Consider the following 13,922-nt stretch of genomic DNA (forward strand, 5'->3'; position numbering starts at 1 on the left):
ATATAGCAGGATATGCTCACTAAGATGTTGTGAAGCTGGTGCAACACTAGTACTTGCTATCACATCTCAGAAGATTGCAGAGGCAAGCATTAAATTATGTTCCTCAGCTGACTCACTGAACTAAAATTGGGGTTTGTCTGAACTACTCATGCAACTATTTTTTCAAGCAGAGTGATTCTTGTTGCCTAAGATGTGAACAGGACACTGGCTAAAGGAAAAGGGAAGTAGGGTCAGTTTTCTTTCTGAAACAAAAGTAACTTGCCTAGTGTCTCTAAAGCACCTTAAAACACATTGTGGTTTTTCATGACATGTAGGTATTTTCTCAGCATGCTAATTTCCTGTGCTGACTGAGCAATGGAGAGCAACAGGTTCCACTAAATAAGAATGACTTTTACTCTGTCTTCCTCTGACTAGCTTTTAACAAATGAGGCTTGGAAAAATATTTAGAGAATAGAGGCTATTGTTTCTAAAACACAAATGAATGGCATTTCATTGCATTCAGACTTCTGTTTAGAATACAGCACAAGTAAGATTACAAAAATGCAATGGATTGTTTCCCAGTAACAAATGTCCTTCGTGTTTCACATGAGGAAATGGTGGCTCCAATACAATTAGCTCGACTGAAACTGATTCTCATTTACAAGAGTTGTTGCTATCACTAGTCATCGTAAACACTTCTTGAGAGCACAGGCATTAATGGGAGAAGGGAGTACTGACTTCTAAGGACCATGACACAGACACAAACAGCCTTATCAGTATCAGGTGCAGGATTTAGGCAGAGTTCAGATTTATAAGGCTGTGGCTGCATTGCCCCAACGAGCAGTTAACAGTCATGGCGATTTCTGTCAGACAGCTCTATCACTGCACATGCAAAAAAACTCCACTCTAACATTTGATCAGGGTCTAGAGGGAGCATTGTTCTCTTGGGGTTATGATTAGGGTGGTTTTTAAAACTGTAGCCAGTCAACACCAGTGCAGTTTTGATCCCTGCAAAACAACAGAAGGTACTGAAGAGCAGAACTATCAAGAGCTTTGAAGCAACAGCCAAATGATGGCCTAAGTCTTAATTTTGGCAACCAGATTCATTAATGGTCCAAAAAGTGCCCTCATAGAACTTACCATCACAGTCCAAATCAAAAACTTTTACTGCCTCTGGTGACAAGCATTGTCACAGGCCATGTTTCACAATTTCATGTTGGTTTTGTAGACTGTTATAATGGCTGTCTAGGTTAGGATAAACCTCCAGAACTCCAGCTGGGTACACAGTATCCAGTACCTTACTGTTAACGTAAAAAATGGAATAAAGAGGAAGGCTGCTCAAACTGAAAGGTTAGAAACTAAAACATCTTCAAATGGAAGTCAAGGTTTTCACACCTTCTTGATGGTGCTGCCTGTACTACTCAGGGTCATCACACCAGATTATGGGGCTCTCTTCATATATGGAACATTCTTCCTACAAGAAGTAACAATTTTCAGAATGTTGAGGAAAAAATCCAAAAATCCAAATGCACTATGTGCTTTAATGTGCTCTGAAATTGCACCAAATATTTACTGTTCTTCAATACAAACTGATAACAAAAAAAAAATTTCATGTTAAAAAGCTGTATTTTTTTAAAAAGCGTTTTGGCAAGGAAGGAATCCAGCAGTGAAGTATCACCTGGTCTTTCACTTCATGACATTGTACTATTAATCAGAAACATTAACGATTTCATTGAGAACAAATTTGAATTCATAGATACATTAGAGAAGCACCAAGGTATCTAGATTTTCTGACATAATTTTTAAAACAGCAATTTTAGAAGAAACTGAGATACTCAAATTGTTACACAATACAATGAAAAGAAGGTTTAGTTATTGATTTTAATTTTCATGCATCTTATGTTTGAGTATTTTTATAGTTTTGTGAATGTAACCCAAATAGTAACCAATAAGTATTTGGCGTATCATTACAGACTGTGTAAATAGCTAACCATTCTCTCCTCTAGTAAAGTCTCAATTTCTTCTTGGAAGCAAAAAGAACAATGTCTCAATTTTCCCTGCTTCCAAATGAAAAGCAATTCTTTCCTTTCAAAGGAAAAAAATCCCCAAGGTAAAAAAAAAATAAAAAATAAAAAAAAAATGGTATTGCAACATGCCTCATTGACTGTGTAGCAAAGGGATTTCATCTTTTCTTCACAACTCTGATCCACTCTGCTGCTGAAGCACACAGCATAGAGCTACCCTTGAGGAGTCACAGTCTTGCTGCAGTGGTCTGCAATTGGTGCCTAACTATGTACCTTACTGAAGATCAGTCAACAGCTCTCCCAGACAGCTGCAGGCATCATCTAGGCCTCTCAGAAGGGAAATACAGCACCTCCAGAAACATTGTTCACTGTATGCATTTTATCATTTCTCTTGGAAAATTTTTATGGTCATCTAAACCTAGCAACTGCTTGGCATTTTGAAGAGAAACTTCATTGTTAATTAATAACCTGAATTAAGGTCATGTTTAGTAGGATTGTTTTCACCTTGTCTGATGTCAACAGTGTCCAGTTCCATTGATGGATACAAACATAATACTGGTAAACTTATTTAAAGAATACTCTGCAATGTCAGATAGATCACCTAGCTCAGTATGAACTCCAGTAGTGGTAAATTCCTAGAGAAAGACAGTAAGATTAATGTAAATATAGACTGCTACATGTATCAGAAACAGATTTTGGGTGAGACAAAAGACAAGAAAACCCTTATGAACAACTGCACTTCAAAACTGCTTATTCTGAAATGGTGTTAGTAGTGTTAACTATTGCAACATGTAAGAGAGACTCTAGATGTCATGAGGAGCCATGATAAGTAGTGCTGTGAGTCATTCAAATAGTTGAAACTAGTTTGTCCTCTTTAGTATATCTTGTTGTGTACTTAAGACATTCATATTCTAAAAATATTTTTTACTTTCCTTGTAAAGTATGCACCTTTCACATTTTATGTGAACTAAGAACCCATATAAAAGGTTTCTAGAGACTAAACTGCTAATTATGCAATGTCTTCACTTACAATTTCCTCAGTGTTGAATTTTTTAAGTTTAACAGTATTTCCAAATATTGGTTATCTTCCTTCAGCTTCAGAATTTTTGGTTCTTAAGACATGCAAGATCACATGCTCATGTAACTGAAGTGGTCACTACTGATGACAAATCAAGATGTACCAAGAGCTACCACACACTTACTGGAGTTGTTTCCTGTATGAAACTGCAGAGAAAATTAACATGTTTTTGTACTGCTGGTCTGTCACTGTTAGCAAATTTTAAATTAATTTTTCAACTGGTCCACACATGCATGTACTCACATAGATAATATTATAAATATTATTTATTAATCATGGAATATTATTACAATAACAGTATTTATAAAATTAACAGTAGTATCTATGAGCATCTAGACAATATTTATCATCATATTCTACAATTATGCCCCATATCAGGCAAAGTCTAATAAAAAAACAGGTCTGGTAAGAACCAGCATCCTACACAGCATGCACAGCACTGTCAATGAAGCTAGCAGGGCTTAAGACTTTAAAATAAAGTTCTCTATTTTCAGTTGCTTTTCAGCTCATTTTAGAGATATTGTATTTTCCTTCTATTCCACTGCTATAGTTTTTTCTTCAAATGTTTTTGGCTAGAGTGGCAATCTTTAATGAGTGTCCTTCCTGGAAGGGTTGGGCATTGCTTCCTATTTCATGTAATTTCATGGGTTTGTTTCTAATTTTGACTTTAAAAACAAAGTCTATATCAGCTACATACATACTTATTTCACTGACTTTTCAGTCATGACAAAAACTTTAAAAAGACCTTTGAAAATTTCCTAGTAAAATACTCAGAGTTGTCTCAGAACTTTTCCAGCAGCTTGGATAAATCACAGTGTTAGATCTATGATGCTAATCATGACGTTTTGAACTGCAGTCAGGAAGCTTTTCAACTATTTCCATATTTATTATATTAAAAAACAAACAAACAAAAAAACCCCAGATTTGATAATCTTGCAGTGCTGCAAAGCAGCACTGAAGAAATATGTTCTCACAGAGACCGCTGTACTGGATTTTGTTTCAAGGTAAGTAGATCAGACAGCAGATTTCTGGTGTAATGAGATTTAGAGACCCTTGTAAAAGAATATACAGAAATATTCTAGCCTTATAAAATGCACTATTTTTTTCCATAGTAAGATTATTTTTTCATATACTAGCACCTGCTTGTGGACTTGTAGGATAGCCTCACAGTACTTCATCTAATTTAAAATCTAGCTTCTCTCTATGTTCCCAGGCTCCATTTCCTATCTCAACAAGTGAACTTCTCTTAGACACTGAATGTTTCTAAGTTTCACCTTTCAGTCAGCTACCAGGCTTGAGTCTCAATCAACGTGAGAAAAACAGTCCCTGAACAGCTACATTCACAAGCACAAACTCAGCCTTCAGTCCACAGGTGTACAGAAGTTTCTGACATGCGCTGCTGCCAGGTAAGCAAAAAGCATGGGATGCCCATGCCTGAAATGTAAAACAGTGCACCCCTCTAGCACTCAACAGTTTTGCTGCTACTGTTTCAGTTAGCTAACAAATGAGTGGTTTATTTCTCAACACCTGATGAGCTAGCCCATGTTAGGCAAACCACTGCGGAAAACAGAAAACTTCTCTGAATGAGACAGTTCTTTTGTTATATTCTATGAGCCTCTAGGTCTACCAATCTGAGAGCTCAAGAGCTCTGAAAGGAAAAATAACTGATTTCTGATAAAAATGAACAACACATTATTTCTCTTGTTTCTCTGGCTGCTAAATTATGGAGCAGATGAAGATCTCACCGTTTCTTCCCTGGGAGTGTAAGAGTAATTTAGGTCTAAACCTGCCAGATATGCAGTCCATGTAAGAACAATTAATGCATCACAAAACACCCTACAGGTGCAGAAGTAAATAGTGCTGTCCTTAATAAGAGGGATGCAAGCTAAAACACACTATCAGTTGTATTTTCATATTATTTTAGCTCCAGTGGCACTTCTCATGGTTTACAGAGCCTTAAAGTTAGTATTTTCCCCTCTATGGGTTTATCTACCTGATGTGAAAGCAGCTGCCTGAGTTCCAGCAGAACAAGATATGCACCCACTGGCATAACAAGTCCCCCAGGAGAAAGTCTGACTGCTCCCTCCACAGCTCATCAAGCATGTTGCTGCAAACAGCACCAGAAATGCCTCCTAAGCCATCTCTAAGGGAAACAGGAAAATGCTGGAGAAGTACTTCTATTAAAAGCTGTAGGAATGCTTACAGAATATTAAAAAGAGACCAGGGTCTCTTTATAATAGAGATTGAAAATGCCAAGTCTGCTAAAAAATTGCATTCCCTCACTCCAAAGCTCATCCTTATTGTTAAGAAATGTTAGTAAAGGGATCCATTTCTTTGAAGAAAAATTAGCTTCCTTTTTTTTTTTTTTTCCCAAAGAGAAGCACTTTAACCACATAGAAACCAATGTGTGCAAGAGGTAAACTGGAAATGCTGCAAGCTTCAATACATGATCAACATCATGACTTAGCTGATACAACATTGATTTGGTAAGATGTTAATATGGAAAGTAATAATTTTTAGAAAAAAAATAGGTCATTAAAAGGAAGGGTTGCTTCTTTGTTTCAGATTACACATCCCTATGTCTAACAAGTAGGATAAGAAACTAGCAAAGTCACAGGGCAATTAAAAGAGAGGTGGTATGGTAATGCGGTGCTGGTAATCTATGACAGTGACTACGTTCATCAAATCAGTGAAACTTCTGTGCTACAGGAAAAAGCATTCAGAAAAGATGAATCTGTGATAAAGGGAATCTTTGGCTCCACAAACATTTGCAATAACTTTTGTTACAAATGGCAACAAAAGCAAACAGAAAATGACCCTCTAGACATGATCCCAAGAAACAGGGAGTATGGGGCTGAAAATGTGAAGACACATGGCAACTTGGGTGAGATGAATTGTGAAACAATAAAAATTCAAGGACTGAGAGAGAAAAGAGATTTCAAAAAAAGAGATGTCAGTACACTCAAAGTATTTGTAGCTAAGACCTGATGGGATAGGAATTAACTCTACTGGAAATAAAAATTTCAAGGAGTTACCAGTTCCAGACAATTAAGACTGAAACATGGAAACATATGACGGATGCATCTACATTAGCAATTAGTGTGGCACAATTACAGCAAATCAGTAAAGGGTTGGTAATGAAGAAGCACATCCATTCTGCAGTCACTCCTACAGTTTTACTTTGGACTAGTTTTAAAAAAGTCAAAGACAATTGAGTGCTGAAGGAGACTATATAGGTAGGCAGTGAAATTTCTCTCAGGAATTACACAGTTCAAACTGATCCTTCCTTGGCCACGACCTTTAAGCTTCATTTTCTATTACTATCTATATAAATACTTGGGGGAGGGGGGGGGGGAAGGAAAATGGCTCAATGAAAACTGATTTTTTTCAAATTAGGATTTTCCAAAAGCAAAACTTTTTTTGTTAGAAGATTCTGTCTCTAATCCTTACAAGATGATGGCTGTTAGTCACTATTCTAAATGACACCTTTGCACTCAGAAAACAAAAGATCTTGACATCAAGTAAACGCAGGCAGTGGCAGACACAAAATGGTGTTACCAAGGTAAAAGCAATTCCTTGTGGTACTTAACTGCAAAACAAAGCACCACCACTGCCCCCAGGAGAACTGACAGTTATGGATCCCAACAGCTGTTAACATCAGCAGCTTGTTTTTACTTTTACCACTTTGCTAAGTTAGCATATTGGGTGCAGGTGGCCAGGCTTTGGCAGTGGGGCTGCAGGGGGCTCTGTGAGGAGGTCAGGGGCTGCCCTGGACCAGTCATGACTGGTTCCAACTGGGCCCAATGCAGGGACCCCTGCAGGGCACTGCCAAGCACCTCAGCCACGTATGTGGCACCTCCGCCTCTGTGAAAACATCCTTAAGAAAGGCCAGAAAAATGCCTGGTTGCTGGTGATGGACAGAAAAAAACCAAACATGAAACAGAAGTAACACTGCAAACACCAAGAGCAGAGGAGGAGGTGGGGAGGAGGCATTCCAGGTGCTGGAGCAGAGAGTCCCCTGCAGCCCATGGGAGAGGCCACGGTGGAGCAGATGTCCATACTGCAGCCCTCCAAGAAGATGGGTATTTCCTGAAGGATATTTCCTGTAGAGAGCCCATGTTGCAATGGGGAACAGCATGAAGAGGAAGGAGCGTCAGTGAGAAGCTGTTACCAACTCACTGCAGCCCCATCTCCTACCCATCCTCCCCCGGTGCGGCTTGGTGGGGAGTGGAGTTGGGTGTGAAGGAGGGAAGCTGAGTCTGTGAAAACTAGGGGTGTGGGGGTGTGAGAAGACAATGTTTTTTGTTTTGTTTTTGTCTTTCTCAGACCCAGTACGATCTCCAACTCAATATCAACTGACAATAAATTAAATTACTTTTCCCCAAGTGGACTCTGTTTTGCCAATGGGAGTTAGTGGTACATGATCTCCCTGTCTTCATCTTGACACATAAGCTTTTCCATCCTGTTTTTTCTCCTTGTTCTGTTGAGGAGGGGAGTGTGACAGCAGCTTGGTGGACTAAGGTTAACCTATCACAGTCACTTTGTATTACTTATCAGTTATAAAACAAATTTAAATGAAATTTTCTTGTATTGAGTTTTTCTTACACTCCTGTTAGAATTAAACCCAGTATTTGACTAAAATACAATGACGCACACTTTTGCTGTAGTTTCCCATGTTTAGTTAAGTGAAAACGTAATGTTGGAGAGACTTGCTTAGTACAGGAATGCTTATGTCATGTATACCATGCTGGACTGGGGTCTCTCACTGTGAACAAGTCACCTTTTAGGACACACTCTCATTTGAGATTCATTCATGGGAACTGTGTACTAACACTGGTGGCAAACAGTAATACCACAGAAAAAAACACTCACAGAAATTTTCCATTGTTTCTTGAGCCAATGAGAATACGATGTTCTGACTCTTCCCGAGAGATCCTCCCATGGAACCATGGCATCTTCTCATGGGCTGTAGTGGCAATCAGTTTCTCCAGTTGAGGCTTTTGACTAATGATAGCTTGCTCAAGAGCATGCCCCTAGAGAGTGGTAAAAACACAGCAGGACAGTCAAACCATCTTCTATAGTAAAAACATGACAGGTAGACTCACAGTATTGGATTGCTTTTGGGACGTTCAAAATCTGCATGTACCTATAGTATGTGAGGAAAAGATCTGGTTGCTATAAAGATATTAAACCAGAAACTAACTTACAGTAACCTAAACATCACAAAGCTGGGATTCTTCCTTTACCTCTGAGAAACAGATGGAAAAATGACCAGTAAATTAAGCCTTTAGTGTCATATCAGTATTTCAGCTGAAAATTATGTCATATTTTTACGCTAATGAGACATAGCTGAATATACTCAGTGCCAGTCTGAGATGTCATAACATACCTCCATATGACATATCCTACAGCAGTTTACTGAAATAAACTGAACATGCTACGCATTGTTTCAACATGTCTACATTGAAAACATCAATGCAAATTTCCCAAATGAAGACAAAACAGTCTCAGTTTTAGAGTGAACTACATTAATATTTTAGGCATAAGCTAGACACTTCTAAACCATCTACAGCCTATCACTTCCAACTTTGTCCCAGAATCTGAGGGCAAAAATCCCTCATTTCATCAGTCTTCAAACTGAGTTCAACATCTTCCTTCTAGACTGAGCTCAGACTCAGAAAAAAAATGTCAGCCTCAGCACTTGCTGTAAATGTAGTATAAATTTCAGACTTTTCCAGTTTGGGCATTGTCCCACATATTTCACAGAGCAGAGCACGCAGGGTTACTTGCTAGTACCAAAAGAGATGAAAAGCCTAGCATAACTCCATGAGCTCATAATGGTAACTCATGGCATCCCAAGGTGAAATAATATTCCAGTTGCAGCCTCCTACACTAGTGTTAAGACTAGCTTCTTCACAGTCATTCTAAGGAAAAAGTCCAGCCTGAAACACTGATGCTTGACACATGAAGTACTGAAGATATATATGTAGTTAAGAAACCAGGTGCTGTTCTGGACTTAATCTAAACAAGCATTACAGAAACAAGGTCAGCTAAGAGGGGAGGATGTTAAACAAGTCACCATATCACCATGTCTGCCTGCATATCAGTCCATAAGCATTCAGAATCAAAAGCAATCAAATAAACCATTTCTGTATCTTGCTCATCATCTTGTTCTTGTATTATCTATTAACTTTTGGTGCATGTGGAAATCTGATGACACAGGTTAGTGCAGAGCTAGATAAGCTTATGCTAGACCAAGACAGCACAAAAGTCTTAAGTTTTGTAAAATGTCAGGAAAACTACACTTACAACTAAGTTACTGCATGTATTGGGTGGAAAAAAATCTCCACTGTTCAAAACTCAAACTGCTATGACTCCATTATGAAAAAAAAACTAAATAGCAGCATCAACAGCTGGAAACAAACACTGCAATATCTTTTCTCCTAAATCAAGGACAACTTTATGGCAAAATCAGCCTGCATTTACCTGAAGATTCCAAGTTTGTTTGACATACTCTCTGATGAGGTTCTCTTTTAAATCTTCAAAGGGTCCTGTTTTGGGTTGAATGCCTGGTGGTCGGTTGAAAGGTTTTCTCAGTAGACAGACAAGGCCATCGGCTTCCTCTGAGTGATAGTTAATGAGCTCAGCAGGACTGGCATGTGACTTGCCTCCTGCAATAGCATATGAGCCACTTAGCTCCCTCTCAATTGTATAATGATGAACCTTCCTTCCATGGGCCAAGGATAAAGCAAAGCCCCCCAGGTAATTCCGGCTTTGCCGGAGCAAGTACAGTCCATCACTCACTCCTCCTTGCATCAGATACTCCTCAGCTTCTTCACGTGTAATATTGCCAAAGAAGTATGGCAAATGGTTAGCAGGGTTTGCTATGTTGGAAGCCATGCTTTGTCTTTTCCAAGTAGCAAACTTAGTATTCTTATATCTGAAAAACAAGGACAGAGACATGAGCACCAGTTAAAAAAAGCAGGATAAACCAGTAACACGGCAGTTCACCTGTGGTATGTTGGTAACAGATTTTTTAAAAGATTTTGGGATGAAGATCAGACTTTTATTTGTATCTTGTTAGAAGTTGTCTAAATCCCAATAGAAAGTTTTTCCCTGTTATACAGTAATATAATAGCTTCCTGTAACTGCACAATTTCCTCCAACTCCCTTTCTGCTCCTTTTGCCTGCCCGTATAGAGGTCCTGACATTTTCACCTGGCTGAATGCCTTATCCATCCTTTTGTACAGACCTTCAGGTGTTCCCTAGTAAAAGGAAATAACTAGGTAAGAAAGATTCGGTGAGTACAGTTTTTCATTCCAGTTTTTTGCCATTATCATTTTGCTTATAAGAGTAACATGCCATTATGCGGGCTGAGTATGGACAAAAGTCCTATCTTAACATAGATAACACTTCTCTCCACATAGATTTACCAATGTTTTTTTAATGGGAGGGAAGCGATATTGTCTCTTTGAACAGTTTTCATTTCAAACAGCTTCTATTGAAATAACATGAAGGCACACTATCAACAAAACCACAGAATATATTCAAGTTCAGCAGGACTGAAGAATAATAGTGTACATAACATAGAGGGCTTCTTTTAATATAACAATAACAATAACCTCCTATCTATTTTTACATATATCATATATATATTACAGTATTACATATATCAATATATTATATTTAAAAAAAAATATGCCCAAGGACTCTACAGAACTCTAGCTACAGGAATACTGTTCTTCTTGTGTCCTGTCTCCCCTGAGTTATCCCAGCCTCTAACCTACATTGTCAGAAAATAAATTTATTTTCATTAAACCCCAATCGCAGATTTACACTGCTGGGACAGCGAAGTATTGTGATGGAGTTCCTTTTGTCTCTTTCAAGTTATTGAAGAGGAGACATCAGAACACAAAAGATGAATTTTGTTTACTATCCATATGAGTGACATTTAAATGACTATCTAATGGATACAGGGAAGAATACCCCAACTACCTGCTGATAACATGTAACTGGATAGGAAACGAAGATACTGACATCAGTGAGACTATTCTTGCAAGAGTATTTACAAGCTCTTTTTTGTCAGATGAAGTGGTCCACAACTGCAATTACTTATGTAATCGCAAGTTCACCAGTAAATTAATTAATCACTTCCTGCAACGTTACAAGTTTTGCATATACTTTCTTCTCCAATCCAATCACTGTTTAATCAGGACTGGCCACAGACCGTTACATCTACAGTTTATGCAGCATAAGAAAAAAGGAACTCCATTTAGGAGCAGTTCAACATCTTCTTTCAGTCTAGAAAGAAATGAAAAATCCCACTATTATTGCCGTGCACCTGTAAAATGACTTCATGTTCTGAAAAATTACTTTTAAAGAACACATGAAGTATTGAACAAAACTAGCAGTATGTGCTTATGTTGCTAATATTTGTGTGTGTCAGATTAAACTTTTCCTTATGAAATATCTCACAAATTGCCCCAATTTTTATTACCTTGCCTTTTAAGTTCAGCTGTGACAACCTGATATTTAAATACTCTCAAGTATACAATGCAGGTGACAGCCTCCATAATCTGTAGTATATTATGCTGATTTTAGACTAATTAGCAACACTACAAGTATATAAAAAGGAAAAACACTGTTGGTTTTTTGTATTTACAAGATCACTGCGCATCTTGTAGTCTTTTCTTCCAATGTGTATATATTACCTAAAATTCATATATACTGAATATGAAACCCATTAATATTAACCTACAAAATACTGTTATCTATGTTTTATTCAGATTACTGCAGCTCTTTTCCCACCTTTCATTATGTTGCACAGAAGCAGACAAAAGAATCAGAAATTCTGTTCCTGCTTCTATTTCTGTGCAGGATATAGCAGTAACAACAATGTGCCCTTCACAGTTAAACAAAGGGCATGATTTTAGGGAAGTCATGCAGCACTCTGTGCAATCAGCATTAAATAATTCAGGACGTATGTGAACAGGCTTGGTTAACAGACTTCTCAGCTTGCAGTTGGCCAAACTGTGCAACTGAGTGATGTGAGCAAAAGTGGAGAGGAGTTTGTGGGAGACCACATAAGAAGGAAGGGTCCATAATGCAAAGCTACAACTGAGGAATGGGCGTCTTAATGAGGGCCTCTGGAACGCTGTGCTTGAGGCCGACATCTTCCCTGGCAGCTCTGCAGCAGGCAGAGCTGTGGTGTGCCTACTGCTTCATTCAGATATGATCCATACCTGATACGCTCCTGATCCTCCACCTGGATCAAGAAACAGCAGAGAAATGCCTGTGTTGCTCTATGAATATATTGTGAAGAACATGGGGGGTGTGGTGGGGGGCAGGGTGTGAGGAACACACAAGTCAAATGAACAAGGCTCACAGAGTATAGAACACTAGTCAGGACACAGTCAGGACAAATCACACGTGGTGCAGATCTTCTGGTCTTCTCCACCTTCCCAAAGAAGGCAGACACCAAATCTGTGGAGCTACTGCAGCCCTACAAATAGAGCTGTGTGCAGCATATTATTTATTACTCTTGTGGTTTGCAACGAAAAGTTAATGGTGTAAGATCACATACTAATCTACTAATGTAGCTCTTGTTTATTAATTGCAAAGAAAGCTGTAACTGAAGAAACAAAAGAAAGCAGTCCTCTGCATAACACTGCATTCTGCATAAACTACTATGCAAAATGACAATTTCAGTGCCACTAGATGAAGACAGAGACAGCTTTCCTTAAACAGAATGCATTATTTCAGTAACATAATGCAGGGCCAGAGGACTGTAATCAACAGTACAAGGTCCAGCTGGAGGACATTTAGTAGTCAGTTCTGGGGCCAATACTGTTCAAGATCTTCATTAAGGAGATGGACAATGGGGAGAGTGCACCCTCAGTAAGTTTAGAGATAATACAAAACAGGGAGTAGTGGGTGATACATCATAGGGTTGTGATGCCATTCAAAGGGACCTGGAAAGGCTGAAGAATTGGGTTGAGAGGAATTTCATGAAGGGGAAACTTTCATGAAGGGGAAACATCCCGTGGAGCAGGCTTTCCCCTTTGGGGCATCTGCCTTATTGGCTGGGTGACTATCAGGGGCAGCCCCTGACACCCCTGCAATGTTACCAGGGAACGGCCTGTGACAGACCCTGACCTCGCTGTTTTTCAGCAGCCACAGACTCTGTGCCCACACATTCTGTCCAGGGCTCCGGTGGGCACACATGCAAGGCATGCAGGCTCCAGCAGGACCTTCAGCTTGTTCTACCAGCCTTGGCATGGAGGAGAGCAGCAGGTATGGGTGCTCTGCAAAGGCAGCCCCTTCCAGTACTCCTCTCTCCTCTGTCTGGCTGTGTGGTGGTGCAGAGCCTGTAGGTCTCTGTCCCCAGACAGTGGGCGTGACATGGTGCCAGGGATGTCATCAGCAGTGAAGACTCCCAGCAAGTTCCTCCATCTTCCCTGACTGCCTCCTCCACGTACCCTGTGCTAACCCGATGGGTGTTTGGTGAAGAGTGTGGGGGCTTGAGGGTCTTGGGTGTACCAGCTCTTCCCTCAAGGCCCCCCAACAGCTCACCAGAGCCTGTCTCCAGCATCTCACCCAACCCGGCCTGAGCACTGGGGAGGTGTGGAGGGGATCAGGACTTTCCCCCGCTCCCTCCTGGCAGTTCACCTCCAAGGGAGTGCAGAGACAAGGGCACATCCCAGGCTGTCCCCACATCTCTCTGTCCTGCCCCAGGGCTGCGACTGCTGCTTTCCAGCTCACAAGGAGAGAGCCCTTGGGAGGCCCTTGCCTCCCCTCTCCCCCAGCCTTCTGGGGCTTCCTTGGCTTTTCTGCTTCTAGCA

General features: G+C 39.8%; 1 protein-coding gene across 1 annotated transcript in view; it reads right to left on the reverse strand.

Moving 5' to 3' along the window:
* SYK (spleen associated tyrosine kinase) overlaps window positions 1-10,014 on the reverse strand; it is a 32,821-nt gene extending 22,807 nt beyond the window's left edge. Inside the window, exons 1-2 of the mRNA XM_026866322.1 lie at window positions 9,568-10,014; window positions 7,954-8,114 (exon numbers count right to left, since the gene is read on the reverse strand). Coding sequence (XP_026722123.1) covers window positions 7,954-8,114; window positions 9,568-9,981 — 575 coding nt within the window. The 5' untranslated portion in view covers window positions 9,982-10,014. The remainder of the gene's footprint in view (window positions 1-7,953; window positions 8,115-9,567) is intronic.
* Between the last annotated feature and the right edge of the window lie 3,908 nt (window positions 10,015-13,922).

The sequence above is a fragment of the Athene cunicularia genome, assembly GCF_003259725.1.
Source record: "Athene cunicularia isolate RWA chromosome Z unlocalized genomic scaffold, athCun1 chrZ_part2, whole genome shotgun sequence".
Taxonomy (NCBI): domain Eukaryota; kingdom Metazoa; phylum Chordata; class Aves; order Strigiformes; family Strigidae; genus Athene; species Athene cunicularia.